At 42.2% G+C, this 20843-nt stretch overlaps 1 protein-coding gene across 4 annotated transcripts; it reads left to right on the top strand.

Moving 5' to 3' along the window:
* The first annotated feature begins 564 nt into the window (after nt 1-564).
* On the top strand, nt 565-16964 carry LOC124015534 (glycylpeptide N-tetradecanoyltransferase 1-like). Of its 4 annotated transcripts, none has more exons than XM_046330811.1 (12): nt 565-722; nt 6418-6526; nt 6784-6928; nt 12533-12651; nt 12837-12928; nt 13134-13250; nt 13439-13609; nt 13732-13840; nt 13999-14169; nt 14443-14610; nt 15292-15429; nt 15731-16964. In XM_046330811.1, the coding sequence occupies exons 1-12, from the start codon at nt 613-615 to the stop codon at nt 15749-15751; spliced, it is 1470 nt and encodes a 489-aa protein (XP_046186767.1). In that variant the 5' UTR covers nt 565-612; the 3' UTR covers nt 15752-16964. The 4 variants fall into 4 exon arrangements, with proteins under 4 accessions (XP_046186767.1, XP_046186765.1, XP_046186766.1 ...); XM_046330809.1 differs by having other exon boundaries at nt 6418-6532; XM_046330810.1 differs by having other exon boundaries at nt 590-722; nt 6415-6526.
* The last annotated feature ends 3879 nt before the right edge of the window (nt 16965-20843 follow it).

Below are 20843 nucleotides of genomic sequence, written 5' to 3'. Positions count from 1 at the left end.
TATGATTTTACCCAGGTGACAAGATTTGCTGGTTCCCCCATACTGTCTATGGATGGAACATATCAACACAGGTGAGTCTAATGATGTATCTAAACCCTGGATTGCTGATGTCATATTGGCCATATTGGTACTCCCCAGAAGGAGCAGTCCTCACTAGGAATGAATGTAATTCTACAGTTTAACAATTAAATATTTTAAGGACCAAATTACATGTATTTAAGCATTTTGTTGTTGTAGCGGAAACAGTACAATTAGTCATTTCTAAAAACAATACTTTAAGGAAAATAGTTTTATTAAATCGTTTTTTAAATTTATAGCTCACATCTGAGTGGTCATCTAGTGTATATATAAATAATTGGGTGAGTCTACAACTACGTGACATTGTTTAATAGACAACTGAGGTTCAGTCTTGTTTAGGGACATGTTCATTTCGTAGCCTTATGCATCCATTTGCCTGCTTCGAAAGGGCTGATAAAAAATATATTTCAATTTCACAACCTGTCACATTAATAACTACAGGAACCAGAATGCACCACAACAGTCGGCCAATAGTATCGCAGGTTGTTTTGAGGCGTTGAATGCACGCGGTGGTTTTTCACTTCCTGGTTAAAGATGGCGGATGAGAATGAGACAGCACCGAAGCCGGAGAAAGAAGAGGAGGTAGAAGACGACCATGGACATTGCAGTGATTGCGAAAATGAAGAGCATCACTTTGATGATGGGTAAGAGTGCACACTTATTTTTAGCACTATATAAAACGTGTCATGCTATTGCGCTCGTTTTAAAGATACGATGCAAGCTAAACTCAGCTGGGCTTGAGCAAACCCAATTCAACTAATCCCTCCCACTTTCTTTTGGATGATTGGTGATAACGGTTTAACGTTACTTATTGCCTGCTTTTCGCTCTGATTTGATCTAAATTGGTTATCTTCCTGTTATGGGCAGGGTTTCATGCTGTTCCTCCTTTTGCTTTTATCGCGAGGCATGACGTTAGCTAACTACAATTGGTCACTGTACAAGAAATTGAACCATATTATAAATTATATACAATTATGCGGTGAAGACCAACACAAATCGGATTGTAGTACAATATTAAATTGGAACACTTGATTTCGAATAGAGAACAGCGCCCAAATGTTAAATACGTCTTAAGTCAAATGCGAAACTGATAACGTGAGCTAACTAGCTAGCCAGCTATGCCTTTTTTACGACGTTTACTTGTTAGTTAGCTGACTCTCGAACTTTTGACGCTGTCTGTCAAATAACAAATATATTCAGGTACATAATGATGCATCGTCTTGTCTTTTCATCACATTAACACCAGCATGATAGGTGCTTTAGCATAGTTGGCTCATTCCTACCATGCGGTGCCTTTTCTATCCCCAGGAACTGTCACTTAATTAGTGTAAAATGTGAATTCCAAAAAGCTTTCAATATAAGGTCAGGTGTACTTTACCTTAACACAGAAATATGGCATTCGAAATGGAATTTTGAACATTATTCATCAACTTACATGACAAATATAAGCCTTATAATAATATTTTAAATCTTCATTATTTTATAGCCCTTGTTAAATTCTCATGTCAATAACCTTTTTTTCATGGTTATTGTATTTATTTAAGATTTTTCTTTGTGTCCTTGATATCACTTTCCACCCTGTTAGTCTGTTGTAATTCTCCATTTAAAGAAAACAACCCCTTTCTAAAATGACATCACATTCAGGAAGTTGCATCATTTCTTTGGTTGGAAAACTGTGGTGCAAAGGTACAACAATATAAACACAAATTTGTATCTATTTTTCCATGTTTCATGTTGTTAGTCTGTATTTCCCACTCATACATTTCCACCCTGTTACATTTAAAATATATATGTATTTTATTTAACCTTTATTTAACCAGGTAGGCCAGTTGAGAACAAGTTCTAATTTCAACTGCGACCTGGCCAAGATAAAGTAAAGCAGTGCGACAAAAACAACAGTTACACATGGGATAAACAAACGTACAGTCAATAACACAATAGACCTGCTGGAGCACGCGCTCCAGCAGGTGTATCTCACTGATCATCCCTAAAGCCTATTTTTGCAATTCGTTCCAGTCATTGGCAGCAGAGAACTGTAAGGAAAGGCAGCCAAAGGAGGTGTTGGCTTTGGGGATGACCAGTGAAATATACCTGCTGGAGCCCGTGCTACGGGTAGGTGTTGCAATGGTGACCGAGATAAGGTGGGGCTTTACCTAGCAAAGACTTATAGATGACCTGGAGCCAGTGGGTTTGGCGACGAATATGTAGCGAGGGCCAGCCAACGAGAGCATACAGGTCGCAGTGGTGGGTAGTATATGGGGCTTTGGTGAGAAAAGGAATGGTACTGAGATAGACTACATCCAATTTGCTGAGGAGAGTGATTGAGGATATTTTGTAAATGACATCGCCGAAGTCAAGGATCGGTTGGATAGTCAGTTTTACGAGGGTATGTTTGTCAGCATGAGTGAAGGATCCTTTGTTGCGAAATAGGAAGCCGATTCCAGATTTAATTTTGGATTGGAGATGCTTAATGTGAGTCTGGAAGGAGAGTTTACAGTCTAACCAGACACCTATGTATTTATTGCTGTCCACATATTCTAAGTCAGAACCATTCAGAGTTGTGATGCTAGTCGGGCGGGTGGGTGTGGGCAGCAATCTGATGAAGAGCATGCATTTAGTTTTACTAGCATTTAGGAGCAGTTGGAGGCCACGGAAAGAGTGTTTGGCATTGAAACTCGTTTGGAGTTTTTTTAACAGTGTCCAAAAGAGGGCCAGACGTATACAGAATGGTGTCGTCTGCGTAGAGGTGGATCAGAGAATCACCAGCAGCCAGAGTAATATCATTGATATACAGTTGAAGTCGAAGTTTACATACAGTTAGGTTGGAGTCATTAAAACTCGTTTTTCAACCACTCCACAAATGTCTTGTTAACAGACTATAGTTTTGGCAAGTCGGTGTGGACATCTACTGTGTGCATGACACAAGTAATTTTTCCAACAATTGTTTACAGACATATTATTTCACTTATAATTCACTGTATCTCAATTCCAGTGGGTCAGAGGTTTACATACACTAAGTTGACTGTGCCTTTAAACAGCTTGGAATATTCCAGAAAATGTGGTCATGGCTTTAGAAGCTTCTGATAGGCTAATTGACATAAATTGAGTCAATTGGAGGTGTACCTGTGAATGTATTTCAAGGCTTACCGTCAAACTCTGTGCCTCTTTCCTTGACATCATGGGAAAATCAAAAGAAATCAGCCAAGACCTCAGAAAATGGACAATGACCCCAAGCATGCTTACAAAGTTGTGGCAAAATGGCTTAAGGACAACAAAGTCAAGGTATTGGAGTGGCCATCACAAAGCCCTGACCTCATACCTATAGAAAATGTGTGGGTAGAACTGAAAAGGCCTGTGCGAGCAAGGAGGCCTACAAACCTGACTCAGTTACACCAGCTCTGTCAGGAGGAATGGGCCAGAATTCACCCAACTTATTGTGGGAAGCTTGTTGAAGGCTACTCAACGTTTGACCCAAGTTAAACAATTTAAAGGCAATGCTACCAAATTCTAATTGAGTGTATGTAAACTTCTGACCCACTGGGAATGTGATGAAAAATTAAAGCTGAACTAAATAGTTCTCTATTATTTTGACATTTCACATTCTTAAATTTAAAGTGGTGATCCTAACAGACCTAAGACGGGGAATTTTCACTAGGATTAAATGTCAGGAATTGTGAAAAACTGAGTTTAAATGTATTTGGCTAAGGTGTATGTAAACTTCCAACTTCAACTGTATACAGAGAAAAGAGTCGTCGTCCCGAGAATTGAACCCTGTGGCACCCCATAGAGACTGCCAGAGGTCCGGAATACAGGCCCTCTGATTTGACACACTGAACTCTGTCTGAGAAGTAGTTGGGGAACCAGGTGAGGTAGTCATTTGAGAAACAAAGGCTATTGAGTCTGCAGCTAAGAATGCGGTGATTGACAGTTGAAAGCCTTGGCCCGGTCGATGAAGACTGCTGCACAGTACTGTCTTTAATCAATGGCGGTTATGATATCGTTTAGGACCTTGAACGTAGCTGAGGTGCACCTATGACCAGCTCGGAAAACCAGATTGCATAGTGGAGAAGGTACGGTGGGTACAGATTGCATAGTGGAGAAGGTACGGTGGGTTTCGAAATGGTCTGTGATCTGTTTGTTAACTTGGCTTTCCAAGACTTAGAAAGGCAGGGCAGGATGGATATAGGTCTAACAGTTTAGGTCTAGTCTCTCCCCCTTTTGAAGAGGGGGATGACCGTGGCAGCTTTCCGATCTTTTAGTGTCTCAGATGACCACACATGCTGACCACACATGCTGACCACACTGCTCGCATTGCAAAATAAATATACACCTACATTCATGTTTTTCAATCATTGCACCCACACTGCTCGCGTGCGCCAACCAGCGTCTGCGTTGCCAGGCGCTAAAATATAAATTGATTCTATTTGTGACGCTGAACACGGTGCAAGTCCTGATCCTCTACCATCTCCTCATTGGTTTATAGAAGCAGATACCCACGTGCCATCGCCTCATTGGTTATACCTACTTGGGTGATTGAAAGATGAACTGACGTCGGTCGGTCGTGGTAATCCACCTTTTTATTATGAAAGTTAGATGCCAATCTAAAGATGCCATATAAAGTCCAAAGAAGATAAAGCCTGGAAGGAGGAGAGATGACTAGAAATGATTTGGTTGACACTTTTATTTGTGGATTAATTGTCGGAGTAGAGGACCTTAGGATATGACCGTTGTTATTTTACCTGAAAATCCCATGACAAATTAGCTAGCAACAGCAAGCTAGCTAAATATGACAAATTAGCTAGCAACTGCAGGCTAGCTGGCTAAATTGCCATAAATGTGTTATGCTTTTCAACCTGTCCCTAGATTAATATAACTGGTTCAGAGTTTTTGATATTTCAACCTGCGTGTCGTGATCGTGTTTGGTGTGGGGGGACAAAATACATTTGTGTGCGTCCGGTTTGGGTATGGCGTAAGTTATAGAGAAAATTAACCACTTTTCATACGTTTGATAGAGAAGTTAAAATCCTGTTCAAGTGTTCACCATTATACTAGCTCAATCTTGCTCACTCAGAGAGCTATGGCTAATTTGTGTTCCAAATTTCACCCAGTTAGGTTCCACCCTGTTAGTTGGAAAATGCACCCCAACAAATAAGTGCCTGAGTTTAACAAAAATATTTTTCTGATAGAATGCACAGACAAAAATATACAGTTTTTTCCCCCAAAAGTTATGAGGTCCAAAAAGCACCGCATATTTGGAATGACCAAGTTAAGCTAGGTGACAACTGTCTGACATGAGAGATACATTTGATGCCAGAAATCTCAGACTTCAGTGCATTCAAGACAACTGGGAACTTGGGGGGTATGACATTTGGAAACGAGCTCCGACTGGGGAAACATATTTTGAACAGTCATCCATCTTGGAATTCCAAGTCTGAAACACAGGCTTCTTTCTAGAGCGCCGACTTGAGCGTTATTTAGCCAGACTAAATTGTAAGTAACTGCTCTTAAGATTCATTCTGTAAATTGCGGGGTTGACCTAACCATATAGTGACATGTAGCTATTTGTTTAGCTGGGAGACAACCATGCTCAAAACTCTCTTGGTTGCATTGAAGCTATTGGTTCTGCCAACAATCAACAACCTATTTAAACTGGGTATGGATTACAGCCCTTGTGTGGCTTGATGTCAGCGTGTATGTGAGCATCTGGAACCCTGCTAGGTAGCCAAATAAGTTAACATGAATATTTGATAGCTAACATTAGTTCGCTAAATGAAAGGTTGAATGGTTCTGGATGGTAGTTAGGCTCGACTGCTGGAATGGAAGCCTGTTGAATAAGCCATTGAGTGCTTGGTCGTCTATTGTTCCTGTCAGTGTCCCCTTAACATCCCTCATACACACGCGTTCATACACACACAGACACGCATAGCCACACTCAGTCCCCCGGGGATCATGTGATTTTACCATCTGTCCTGGTGTTACAAATACAGGCCATTCCCTAGCCTCACTCCCCTCTTGGACGCTAATGGGATCATCCCCTGTTCTTTTAAGTATACTGCTGTCTCCCTGTCCTGCACAGGAAATGGGCATCGGGGTGGGGGCTCTTCTAGAGTCCTTGGTGGTCAGGGGATGGAGGAATAACTCCAACCACTTTAAACTAGCTTAGGGATAAACTGTAAGTTATCTGTATTTGGGACAAAAGGTCACCACATGCTTGTTTCCAACATATCTTATAAGATACTGGGTATTCTAGGTTGGTAATGAAGAGGACTGAAACGGGTGGCATTCTCCTGGCCTATGGAAAGTCTTAGTTACATGTTTTTTGTTGTTGTCCTATGGTAGTGACAAGGGCCAGGGAGATGACAGCGGTGCCAAGAAGAAGAAAAACAAAAAGAAGAAGAAGAAGTCTGGGGCAAATAAAGAACCTGCAGAGGAGGATCCGCTAGGCAAGGTAGATGTATGTACATGTGTGTAGGCCACATGAGTGAGTGTTGGGGCAAATGTTTTTGCTTTGTTTGTGTTCCTTTGAGAGAGAGGAGTTTGAGAAAGACCGACATTGACTTATTGTTCTGTAACTTTTGAATACGGCCTCTACAAAACTGAATGGAGATTAGTTGGTGTGTTTTTGATTGTCTGTGAAGATCATTTTACATTTGGCAATTTGTTTCCTTTTCAACCCTACATTACTCTCTTTCTCTCTCTACACAGGTAAACTCGCTGCCTGCTGATAAGCTGCAGGAGATCCAAAAGGCCATTGAACTGTTCTCTGTGGGCCAGGGCCCTGCCAAAACCATGGAGGAGGCAAGCCGACGCAGCTACCAGTTCTGGGACACACAGCCCGTCCCCAAGCTAGGTATGACATTTTGCAGGGGTACCGAAATGTCTCCAGAACCTCACTGTAGTGACTAGTAGGGATTAACACGGGTAACCGGGATCCCGGGACTGTACAACATTTCCCCCCAATGTCGTACTAATGCAATTCCACAAAATACACGTGCTATTTTATTTTTGCCAATCTGCTCATCATCCAAACAGGTTGTCTCATGGAAGCCTTGAACTTAGCGTATATATTTCACACAAAGTCACCATAAATTCAAAACTCGTGCATAATATATACTGCCTGACTCGAATGCAGTTTAGACTTTTCATCAGAACTAAAAATTTGGTCCTGGTCCGACCCAAGCTCGGTGAGCTGAAAACCCGAGCCCTGGTCCGACGTCACAGAAATGAAATGAACCCGAAAAAATGCCAGATTTCTAGAAAACAGTAGCCTATATTGATTTAAACTGGTGTTGAGAACAATGCAGAGGCGGGCGGAAGTGGAGTGAAGAGACGAGGAAACAGCCATTGGGCCTTAGAAAAAGAGCAGAGTGGAAAACACACCGTAGTTATACAAGTGGATTTTGCTCTTCACTCGCTTAGTAGCCTGTTCTACTCCCTACCAAAAGCCTGTGCTTTTGTTTCACTGTATCTATGTATATTTGATCTCTGGCTGGACAAGTGGAAGTGGTAGCTCATTTATTAGTTTGCTGATTTATCACTGATCAGAAACATTTAGCTTGCAGTAATGTTGCCTAAATCAAGTTTATTATTATTTATTATTTACCTATTGACTCACATAGTACCCTTATAGAGCCGAGACTATTGTCCTATCATCCCAATCCCACTGAAACCCAAAATCCTGACTCCTGTCCCGCATTATCAGCAAACGGTATGAGAGCAGATATGGATATTGTTTTAAACAGAGTTTGTCCCTGATAAGATTCCTTGATATTTTAAACAATGTCCTTTCTTTATCTCCGTTATTCATGATTTGCTATCTGTATAATTATCAACTTGATTTAGACAAATGGGTGGTATTCTGTCATTGGTTGAGTTTATCTAGCAAGCTTAACGACTTTGGTCTTTTGACCTTTTGTTTGACTGCCTTTTAAAGTTTGTATGATTTGACAACTCTATGGCCTACTCGGGGTGTGCTCTCTGCGCGTCCCTGGGGTGCGCTCTGTGTGGAGAGCCTAGGCCTACTGCTGAAATGTACTGAATTAATTCAGGAACATAACGCTCTGAATTTATGAAGGGCCTTTTTTGCAATTCAAAATAATGTCATTGACGATCAGTTACTCTTATCATTACTAGATATCAGTTTCACTCGCTTAGAAATCTTTACATGGTGGCGCAGCGACAGTCTTATTTTGGGAGAACCCCGGGTGACCATATCTTGGATTTAAATGCTTTAAATGGGCACCTCCAATTTTTTTTCTCCATTATTTACCCGAATATGTTGATTGTTTTTGACAGACCGTGTCACAAGATCGGGAGTCTGGATGAATTTGAATTATTCCCGATGTTGAAACTTGGTAGATTTTCAGGAAAATACTAATCCCTAGTCACTATGGATGAGCATTTGAAGGAATTTCACTATTCGAGTAATATCATGACATTTTTCCAGATAGGCAAAATAATGTATATAAAAAATATATACAGTGGGGGAAAAAAGTATTTAGTCAGCCGCCAATTGTGCAAGTTCTCCCACTTAAAAAGATGAGAGGCCTGTAATTTTCATCATAGGTACACTTAAACTATGACCAGAAAATCACAGTAGGATTTTTAATGAATTTATTTGCAAATTATGGTGGAAAACAAGTATTTGGTCACCTACAAACAAGCAAGATATCTGTCTCTCACAGACCTGTAACTTCTTCTTTAAGAGGCTCCTCTGTCCTCCACTCGTTACCTGTATCAATGGAACCTGTTTGAACTTGTTATCAGTATAAAAGACACCTGTCCACAACCTCAAACAGTCACACTCCAAACTCCACTATGGCCAAGACCAAAGAGCAGTTTGTTAAAGGACACCTGAAAAACAAAAATGTAGACCTGCACCAGGCTGGGAAGACTGAATCTGCAATAGGTAAGCAGCTTAGTTTGAAGAAACTGTGGGAGCAATTTATTAGGAAATGGAAGACATACAAGACCACTGATAATCTCCCTCAATCTGGGGCTCCACGCAAGATCTCACCCCGTGGGGTCAAAATGATCACAAGAACGGTGTGCAAAAATCCCAGAACCACACGGGGGGACCTAGTGAATGACCTGCAGAGAGCTGGGGCCAAAGTAACAAAGCCTACCATCAGTAACATACTCCACCGCCAGGGACTCTAATTCTGCAGTGCCAGACGTGTCCCTCTGCTTAAGCCAGTACATGTCCAGGCCCGTCTGAAGTTTGCTAGAGAGCATTTGGATGATCCAGAAGAAGATTGGAAGAATGTCATATGGTCAGGTGAAACCAAAATATAACTTTTTGGTAAAAACTCAACTCGTCGTGTTTGGAGGACAAAGAATGCTGAGTTGCATCCAAAGAACACCATACCTACTGTGAAGTATGGGGGTGGAAACATCATGCTTTGGGGCTGTTTTTCTGCAAAGGGACCAGGATAATATAATAATATATGCCATTTAGCAGACACTTTTATCCAAAGCGACTTACAGTCATGTGTGCATACATTCTACGTATGGGTGGTCCCGGGAATCGAACCCACTACCCTGGCGTTACAAGCGCCATGCTCTACCAACTGAGCTACAGAAGGATGACTGATCCGTGTAAAGGAAAGAATGAATGGGGCCATGTATCGTGAGATTTTGAGTGAAAACCTCCTTCCATCAGCAAGGGGATTGAAGATGAAACGTGGCTGGGTCTTTCAGCATGACAATGATCCCAAACACACCGCCCGGGCAACGAAGGAGTGGCTTCGTAAGAAGCATTTCAAGGTCCTGGAGTGGCCTAGCCAGTCTCCAGATCTGAACCCCATAGGAAATCTTTGGAGGGAGTTGAAAGTCCGTGTTGCCCAGCAACAGCCCCAAAACATCACTGCTCTAGAGGAGATATGCATGGAGGAATGGGCCAAAATACCAGCAACAGTGTGTGAAAACCTTGTGAAGACTTACAGAAAACTTTTAACCTCTGTCATTGCCAACAAAGGATATATAACAAAGTATTGAGCAACTTTTGTTATTGACCAAATACTTATTTTCCACCATAATTTACAAATAAATTCACTAAAAATCCTACAATGTGATTTTCTGGATTTTTTTTCTCATTTTATCTGTCATAGTTGAAGTGTACCTATGATGAAAATTACAGGCCTCATCTCTTCAAGTGGGAGAACTTGCACAATTGGTGGCTGACTAAATACTTTTTTGCCCCACTGTATAAATGTTTGAAGTTGGGACCTGGCTTGCTTCGCAGCCTGCACGACTTGGGAGAGAGGTGCCGCTCCTCTTGCATGCAGCAGTGCAGGGGATAGTCAGGGGTCGGCGTGTTTGACACAGGAGAGAGACAGTACCCATACACACTTGCCCTAGTTACACAAACTTGTAGATGTCTTGACTGCATCAATTCGATGTGAAGAGGCTAGCTATGTTAGCCAGCTAACTCTTAGCTAGCTGCAGTGCATTCGGAAAGTATTCAGACCTCTTGACCTTTTTTCAGATTTTGTTATGTTCCAGTCTCATTTACATTTAAGTCATTTAGCAGACGCTCTTATCCAGAGCGACTTATTCTAAAATGTATTAAATACTTTTTCCCCCTCATCATAACGATGAAGCAAAACCAGGTTTTTAGAAATTGAAATCACATTTACATAAGTATTCAGACCCTTTACATAGTACTTTGTTGAAGCACCTTTGGCAGCGATTACATCCTCGAAGTTTCTTGGGTATGACACTACAATCTTGGCACACATTGATTTGGGGAGTTTCTCCCATTCTTCTCTGCAGATCCTCCCAAGCTCTGTCAGGTTTAGTGGGGAGCGTCGCGGCACAGCTATTTTCAGGTCTCTCCAGAAATGTTAGATCGGGTTCAAATCCGGGCTCTGGCTGGGCCACTCAGGGACATTCAGAGACTTGTCCCGAAGCCACTCCTGTGTTGTCCTTTGGGAAGGTTGACCTTCGCATCAGTCAGGTCCTGAGTGCTCTGGAGCAGTTTTTCATCAAGGATCTCTTTGTACTTTTCTCTGTTCATCTTTCCCTCAAACCTGACTAGTCTCCCAGTCCCTGCAGCTGAAAAACATCCCCACAGCATGATGCTCCTACCACCCGTAGGGATGGTGCCAGGTTTCCTCCAGACTTGGCATTCAGGCCAAATAATTCAAACTTGGTTTCATCAGACCAGAGAATGTTATTTCTCATGGTCTGAGAGCAAACTCCAAATGGGCTTTGGTTTCCGTCTGGCCACTCCACCATAAAGGCCTGATTGGTGGAGTGCTGCAAAGATGGTTGTCCATCTGGAAGGTTCTCCCATCTCCACAGAGGAACTCTGTAGCTCTGTCTGTGACCAAGAACCATCGGGTTCTTGGTCACGTCACCTCCATGACCAAGGCCCTTCTCCCTTGATTGCTCAGTTTGGCCGGGCGGCCAGCTCTAGGAAGAGTCTTGGTGGTTCCAAATTTCTTGCATTTAACCACTGTGCTCTTGGGGACCTTCACTGCTACAGACAGTTTTTGGTACCCATGCCCAGATCTGTGCCTCGACACAATCCTATTTTGGAGTTCTACGGACAATTCCTTCATGGCTTGTTTTTTTTTCTGACATGCACTGTCACCTGTGGGGCCTTATATAGACAGGTGTGTTCCTTTCCAAATCATGTCCAATCAATTCAATTTACCACAGGTGGACTCCAAGTTGTAGAAACATCTCAAGGATGCTTCAATGGAAACAGGATGCACCAGAGCTCAATTTCGAGTCACATAGCAAAGGGTCTGAATACTAATGGATAAAAAAATCTACATTTCTCAACCTGTTTTCACTTTGTCATTATGGGGTATTATGTGTAGATTAATGAAAAAAACAACCATTTCATCCATTTTAGAATAAAGCTGTAACTTAACAAAATGTGGAAAAAGTCAAGGGGGCTGAATACTTTACATTTGACTTATGATAGAGAAATTAACATGGATTATTCTGGCAACCACTCTGGTGGACATTCCTGCAGTCAGCATGCCAATTGCACGCTCCCTCGACTTGAGACATTTGTGGCATTGTGTTGTGTTACAAAACTGCACATTTTAGTGGCCTTTTATTGTCCCCAGCACAAGGTGCATCTGTGTAATGATCATGCTGATTATCAGTTTATTTATATGCCACACCTGTCAGGTGGATGGATTATCTTGGCAAAAGAGAAATGCTCAATAACGGGGATGTAAACACATTTCTGCGCATTTGCACATTTGAGAGAGCGAGAACTGACCGTCATCGGTAGTCACAGGGCTGCACACAATTGGCCAGCGTCGTCCGGATTAGGGGAGGGTTTGGCCGGGGTAGGCCGCCATTGTAAAATAAAAACTTTGTTCTTAATTAACTGACTTGCCTAGTTAAATCAAATATATAATGCTTTGTATATTTGCGTTGAATATGCAGATTGCTAATATCCTTTTACATTGCGTTTTGTTGTTTACCTTAGGGGAGATGGTGACATCGCATGGTTCCATCGAGCCTGACAAAGACAACATCCGGGAGGAGCCCTACAGCCTTCCTCCAGGCTTCACGTGGGACGCCTTGGACCTGGGCGACGCCGCTGTGGTGAGGAGGCACCTCTGCAACCCCCTCCATCCCAGACTGAGTGTCCCAAAAACAATAGAGCGATAGCAATCAAAATACTTCACTTTTGGTTGTGGTTATTCCATGAGATGACCCCACTTTACCCTAATTAATTTAACCCTAGACCTTCCAGTCGTGGCTCAGTCTCTTCCTCTTCCTCCTCTTAGCTGAAGGAGCTGTACACTCTGCTCAATGAGAACTACGTGGAGGATGATGACAACATGTTCCGCTTCGACTACTCCCCAGAGTTCCTGCTCTGGTAACTCTTTATTACTTAGCTACGTCACCTTTGTTACTCAGCGTGTCTCATTTATGTAACACATCTCTTTCAATAGATCTCTCTCTCATGTTAGATGTGTTATCTTTTAAAGGCAGGAGTTGTTTTCTGACCAGCAAAACTTGGCCCTCGTGTTTTCTATCGTAGTTGGGAACTGACCTGTAATTGTAACGTCTCTCTCCCTCAGGGCTCTGCGTCCCCCAGGCTGGCTGCCCCAGTGGCATTGTGGGGTGAGGGTGAACTCCAACCAGAAGCTGGTGGGCTTCATCAGTGCCATCCCTGCCAACATTCGCATCTATGACCAGTCAGTGAATATGCATCATGCTCTTGTTCACACACTTTTATTACTCCCAAACTCTGTAGTATTTTAATATAGCTAACAATAGGAATGTAATATTTTCTTCTTGATTATCATTTCCTGTGTTAATTTGCTGTAAGAAGTTGGACATTAAGAGGAGGCCTTACTCACTTTAGACTGCTTTTGTCATTTAGAGACAAGAAGATGGTGGAGATCAACTTCCTGTGCGTCCACAAGAAGCTGCGCTCCAAGCGGGTAGCGCCAGTCCTGATCCGAGAGATCACCAGACGGGTCAACCTGAAGGGTATCTTCCAGGCTGTCTACACTGCTGGCGTGGTACTGCCCAAACCCGTGGGCACCTGCAGGTGGGTCACTGAGAGACACACCAACCACACTACGTGCACACCAGACAGATGCCCATCCAACCAAATTCATATGCTCGTAAACACAAAAACAAAGTAACCGAAAAGTGTTATCGTCTGTATAGGTACTGGCATCGCTCCCTGAACCCACGCAAGCTGATCGAGGTGAAGTTCTCTCACCTGAGCCGGAACATGACTATGCAACGCACCATGAAGCTGTACCGTCTGAATGAGGTGAGTTAGTGAGCAAAGCGCCATCTAGAGGCTATCCTCTGCACAACACCCGACCGGCCAGCCGTCACCCGATGCCTCTTATCTGAATTGTCTATTGTGTTGGCGTGAAACTCTCCATTGAAAGGGGTTACCGTGACCTTCCGTCTCCTTCTCTCCAGGCACCAAAAACGTCTGGCTTGCGGCCAATGACCAGGAAGGATGTTCCGGCGGTGCATCGCCTGCTCCTGGAGTACCTGAGCCAGTTCCACCTGGCCCCAGTCATGAGCCCCGAAGAGGTGGAACACTGGCTGCTGCCCCAGGAGAACATAATCGACACCTACCTGGTTGTGGTCAGTACCACTGTTAAAATGTACACTACCGTAGACACCCATAACATTACACATTGCAACACCCTTACACACCTAGTAAATGGTATACACTTAGTAGACCGTTACACATGACCATATATGGACACCTATCCAGGTACACTTTGTACTCTCTTCTACCTCTAGACAACATTGTTCACCTTATGTCACCTTCAGAGCTCTGGAAATGAATTTCACACACACCTAAAATGGGAGTGAATGTAAAGTTGGAGGATGTGTCTTCCCTCCCTGTGCCAGACCTCTGGGGGCAAGGTGACAGACTTCCTGAGTTTCTACACGCTCCCCTCTACTATCATGAACCATCCAGTGCACCGCAGCCTCAAGGCAGCCTACTCCTTCTACAACGTGCACACTACCACCACCCTGCTGGACCTGATGTCTGACGCACTCATTCTGGCCAAATCGGTGAGTTGGTTCTCTTGGTTCAGGCGACTGGGGGTCGGAGGTCAAATGGGAGTTGGATTTGGGTACCAGGTCAAATATGGACTGTTTACACTGAGTAAACCAAACATTAGGAACACTTTCCTAATATCGAGTTGCACCCCCACTTTTTTTGCTCTCAGAACAGCCTCAATTTGTCGGGCCATCGACTCTACAAGGTGTCGAATGTGTTCCACAGGGATGCTGGCCCATGTTGACTCCAATACTTCCCACAGTTGTGTCAAGTTGGTTGGAAGTCATTTGGGTTGTGGACCATGCTCGATACACACGGGAAACTGTTGAGCGTGAAAAATGCAGCTGTATTGCAGTTCTTGACACAAACTGGTGCGCATGTTACCTACTACCATACCCCGTTCAAAGGCACTTAAATATTTTGTCTTGCTCAATCACCATCTGAATGGCACACATACACAATCCATATCTTAGTTGTCTCAACTTTAAATCCTCTGTCTCCTCCCCTTCATCTACACCGATTTGAAGTGGATTTAACAAGGGACAATCAATAAGGGATCATAGCATTCATCTGGTCGTTCTGTCATAGAAGTGTTTTGTATACTCAGTGAATAATTCATCTTTAACTCAATCCCTTTCCCCCATCTCTCTCCATATCCCACTCGCTCATCCATATCTATTGTCAATATCCAGAAAGGGTTTGACGTTTTCAATGCACTGGACCTGATGGAGAATAAGACTTTCCTGGAGAAGCTCAAGTTTGGCATCGGAGACGGGAATCTACAGTATTATCTGTACAATTGGAAGTGTCCTAGCATGGGATCAGAGAAGGTGCGTCATGATGCTGCCCATAGTTCATATTTACTGATAGTTCAGTCAGTTCCTGGAGTGATGACTCTCTTTCACATTGATATAAATTATTCATGGTAATATGATGATACTGAAACAGTGTTTTGTGATACCTAGGCTGTAGTTGTAGTTGTTTTTTCTGGTACAAAAGGAGTGTTATGAAGGAGGGAATTATCTTGCTATCGCAGGCAGAGAAGTATACAGGACTCACAGATGTCATCATGTGGGTTCTCATTTTAACTTCTGGTGAAACTCATAAGCTTCCTTTTTCTATGGTTCACAGGTTGGCTTAGTACTACAGTGACATCCCTCTTCACCCCCCCTTCCCCTGGGCGTCACAGTTAGGCCAGGAGACCGCACTGACCACCTGACAGATGGACCGATGGACTTCCTGGAAAGAGAACCCACCGCCCATTTTTATTTCTTGACCTTTGAACTTTGACCTGCACTACCGCTGCCAGGCAGGGAGTCGGGGGAGTTGGTCCTTCTCCACACTCCACGCTCTCTCTCCCTCCCGTCACATGGACCTTAAGCCATTTTAGTTACCATCCCAACTGAAGTCTGTCATGATTGTACCAGATATCTTATACACAAACTGCGCTATATAACACACACACACACGCGTAACTACATAACATACATCTACAGTAAGATAAACATGACAGGAAAATTATACTAACACATACTCACTCGATGCTAACATTTTCTTTTCCTTTATGTGTGATGAGCTTTTTCGAAACACATCTCATCATCCCCAAAGTAAAGTGTTTAGATTTCTCTCTCTAAAAATCAAAAACATTTCAAAAGGAAGAACAACTAAACAAAAAATAAAGAAGGTAATTAATATCCAAAGTGGACACAAGACAAGGGCTTCTGTTAGTTTTTTTCTTCTCTCGCTATTGAGGCTTGAACCTGCAGATTTACTATCAACCCCTCAATTTTCTTCACTGTATGCGTTCTAGAGTTGACTCTGTACACAGCTGGCTGAGGGGTTTTGTCCTTCATATTTTTATTTTTGTATTAATATATTTTTTGGTCCCATCTGTACTAACTGCTGTGACCCACTCAGAAAAGCCCTGTTCAGAAGAAAATACAACGATGACCGTTAAATGGAATAGCTGTCAACAAGAATTTAACAATTTGGAGTAGTTTGGACTTCATTTTTATTTATTTTTTTCATTTATTTTTTTTCTCCCCATTGCGGCCGGGGAGAGCAGATATCTGGATTAGAGGAATGGTTGGGTGGGGGCTGCTGAGAGGGGGCACGGAAGGGACTGGATACTGTTTGTGGGTATAACACCTCTGAAATTGAGAATCAAAACTGTCAAGGATTTTGGGGACCTGGGCTAGGGAGGGGGCTGGGTAACACCCCAAGTTAACCTTTTGTTTTTATGTAGAGTGTTGGATGGGATGCAAACCGAAATGAAAAACGGGTCTCGTGGTTTTATGATGCAGGAAAACAAATGTGAAGATGCGGGGGATTTTTTGTGCAAAATAAAATATAGAAGTTGCTGTGAGGTTTTGTAATGGTTGCTCTCAGGTGATTTCTATCCTTTAGTTTATCATGAGGATATTCACTGGGTTACTTCTGCCTTACCCATCACCCCTTTGTGGGGTCCTTAAGAGGTGTGACTCCAAAATCAGTCAAAACAATTCATTTGTATTCTTGTTATACTTGTATTTGTTCTGTAACTAATTTCCCATGAACCGTTTGAGTTTGTTATTTTAGTGCAGACAAAGGTTATAACATTCAAAGGAATTTAACATGAAGTGGGTTTAAACATCTGCCTTTACTAAATTTAAGAGATGTTTTTGAGTTGGCTCAAATGGTTGCAGACTACAATCATCTTTCTAGTCACTGCACCAGTTTCCAAAATGGATGTATACTGAACAAAAGTATGAATGCAACATGCAACAATTTCATTGATATTACTGAGTTACAGTTCATATAAGGAAATCAGTCAATTGAAATAAATTCAGTAGGCCCTAATCTATTGATTTCACATGACTGGGAATACAGATATGCATCTGTTGGTCACAGATACCTTTAAAAAAAATGGGCCTCAGGATCTTATGGTATTTTTGTTCATTCAAATTGCCATCGATAAAATGCATTTGTGTTCTTTGTCAGTAGCTTATGCCTGCCCATACCATAACCCTCCCCCACCATGGGGCACTCTGACATCACCAAACCGCTCACCCACACGATACCATACACGTGGCCTGCAGTTGTGAGGCCGGTTGGACGTACTGCCAAATTCTCTAAAGCGACATTGGCGGCTTACGGTAGAGAAATAAACATACAATTCTCTGGCAACAGTTCTGGTGGACATTCCTGCAGTCAGCATGCCAATGAGACATCTGTGGCATTGTGACAATACTGCACATTTTAGTGGCCTTCTGTCCCCAGCACAAGGTGCACCTGTGTAATGATCATGTTGTTTAATTGGCTTCTTGATATGCCACACCTCTTAGCTGGATGGATTATCTTGGCAAAGGAGAAATGCCCCCTAACAGGAATGTAAACACATTTGAGAGAAGTCATTTTTTTGTGCTTATGGAACATTTCTGGGATATTTTATTTCAAGTCATGAAACAGGACACTTTACATGTTGGGTTTATTTTTGTTTAGTGCTTATTCGATCAACAAAACAGTATTGTGTCCCTAGTGTCATGCACAAATGTGATCTAATTGACCTCTCATGGAGATATACAATTTGTAAGGCACTACACACTCCAATTCCACCACTATGTGCATCATTTCGTCTGATTTTAAAGACTTTGCCATCTATCTTACTTTATTTAGTAAATGTCGGTCTTTTGCTATGTGGTGATACTGCAGCATACACCGAAGCCAATCACTAAAACCACAGATTCTTTAACTTTTGTATATTATTAACCTCCTTGTTATGCCACATGTTATTTTCATCACTACCTTACCCACCGTGACCTCTGTTTTAGGTTCTTACTGAGAATGGTTCCCAGACAACTATACTAATAATATAAATAATATATGCCATTTAGCAGACGCTTTTATCCAAAGCGACTTACAGTCATGTGTGCATACATTCTACGTATGGGTGGTCCCGGGGATCGAACCCACTACCCTGGCGTTACAAGCGCCATGCTCTACCAACTGAGCTACACAGGACCACTATCTTTCTGAAGATTGTTGGTTTAGGCTTGAGATTAAACTGAACCTGCAACTCTCAGATAAGACTGGTTTGGCAACTTGACATTCCAATTAGATCAAGATAACCTGCATAAAGAAGAGGACCTTTTGAGACGATATATTACTATGCAGGTATGTTATGGGCTTTTCAACTTGGATCTTGTTCTCTCTTTGGCTGTTTCACATGATCTGTTGAAACTGAACAAATATCAACTGTGTAAGAGTTGACCAGATATACATTTATTTAAAAAATACGGATAACAAAGTTGAAAATATAAATGCATTCCCTCATTGTTTATCACGATCTACAGAACTAAATATCATCAGGTTCCCTTTAAATTGTCTTTACAATATCTTTAGGTTTTTAAAATAAATTAGATGGTTAGAACACATTGCTACAACATGAGAATCATTCCTAATAAGGACATGGTGAAATATATCAATGATGATGTAATTGTGGTGTGGTAAAAACATTTTCTCCCCACTTCCTCCCTCTCAGTTATGAAGCATCCTTACCTTCCTCACCAACCAACCGTTGTCCTTGTATCAGTATCATGAAAAGGATGGATGTGGACTTCAGCATATAGCGTAACAATCTGGAGATGGATATTAACAGGCCCGAGAGAGAGACCAGGGGCCTACGTAGAGGGAAGTGCAGCCAGCATCCTGTCTTTGACTCTTGGGTGGATTCATGTATAAGATGTACAGTATGTGCCTACACGTGTCATACACGTTTGTTATTTCTACTTATTTATACCCCAATATTTTGTTTGCATTGTACAGATGGCAAAGAAGACATGCTGTTGCTGTCTCCATTCTCTACACCTTATTTCTGTTGACCAACCGTATACTTGCCTATTACTGTTGAGTATTCTCCACCAATATAGCATTGCGTGAAGAAACAATGTCACACGTTTTAGATGGAATATATTGGATGAATTTCAAAAAAGGGTTGTAATGTTTTGCCGACTAGCGTGAAGGCCTTATCAATCACTGGTTTCCTCTCCATGTCTCTCAACTATGGTCTTGTCACTTTAATGAACATCATTTTAAGGACAATTGAATTTGACAGTTCAGAGAAGTAATCTATGCCTGGCAGTCTGCCAGTGGAGTGTGATATAAAACCAGTTAGTAATTGATCAGACAAAGGTAAGTCTATTTGTTTTCTCCCTCGTGTTCTGGAAGATTATTTCATTTATTTCTTAGTGTTCATTTGGGTACCTAAACAAACAGCTATTTTTATACATTTTAAACTAAGGCGATGCATTCAGCAACAAGAGCAGGGTTGTGGAAAATTAACGTTATAATCTGCACATCATCCATAGTATTGTTCTTTTGCTCTGAGAAATAGGCCCCCTCCCCTTTTCTTACTATTTTACATTTTTTTTATTATGGATCCTACTCTTCCTCTGGTCCAGCAAAACTAAGGCGTGTGTGTATAGTGCATATGTTATCGTGTGTGTTTGTGTTGCTTCACAGTCCCCGCTGTTCCATAAGCTATTTTTATGTTTTTTAAATCTAATTTTACTGCTTGCATGAGTTAATTGATGAGGAATAGAGTTCTATGTAGTCATGGCTCTATGTAGTACTGTGCGTCTGCCATATTCTGTTCTGGACTTGGGGACTGTGGAGAGACTTCTGGTGGCATGTCTTTTGGGGTATGAATGGGTGTCTGAGCTGTGTGCCAGTAGTTCAAACAGACAGATTGGTGCATTCAAGTTAATACCGCTCACAAATACAAGTAGTGATGAAGTCAATCTCTCCTCCACTTTGTGCCAGGACAGATTGACATGCATATTATTGTTAGTCCTCTGTGTGCATCCAAGGAGGACCAACAGGGAGGTGAAGGCCCTCGGCAGCTTCTACACAAGGTTGCCTAGTTTTTAGAGCGTTGGACTAGTAACCGAAAGGTTGCAAGATCGAATCCCCGAGCTGACAAGGTAAAAATCTGCCGTTCTGCCCCTGAACAAGGCAGTTAACCCACTGTTCCTAGGCCGTCATTGAAAATAAGAATTTGTTCTTAACTGACTTGCCTAGTTTAAAAAAAAAAAAAACACCAGGGCTATTCAACTCTTACCGAACGAGGTTTGGTTTTCTGTTGTACCTGATAATTATGTGCACCCACCTTGTGTCCTAGGTCTAAATCAGTCCCTGATTAGACAATTAACAAATTCCTTGGAACTGGCTTCGAGGTCCAGAGTCCAGTTTGAGGGTTCTACTCCTT

This window comes from Oncorhynchus gorbuscha, linkage group LG26 (genome assembly GCF_021184085.1).
Source record: "Oncorhynchus gorbuscha isolate QuinsamMale2020 ecotype Even-year linkage group LG26, OgorEven_v1.0, whole genome shotgun sequence".
Lineage (NCBI taxonomy): Eukaryota > Metazoa > Chordata > Actinopteri > Salmoniformes > Salmonidae > Oncorhynchus > Oncorhynchus gorbuscha.
This window is presented reverse-complemented; position numbering and strand designations above follow the sequence as displayed.

Coding starts and splice junctions, on each gene's coding strand:
- LOC124015534 (XM_046330808.1), top strand. CDS start 613: ATGGCGGATGAGAATGAGACAGCACCGAAGCCGGAGAAAGAAGAGGAG. Junction 12,652..12,836: donor ACCTGGGCGACGCCGCTGTG/GTGAGGAGGCAC, acceptor TCCTCCTCTTAG/CTGAAGGAGCTGTACACTCT. Junction 13,841..13,998: donor AGCTGTACCGTCTGAATGAG/GTGAGTTAGTGA, acceptor CCTTCTCTCCAG/GCACCAAAAACGTCTGGCTT.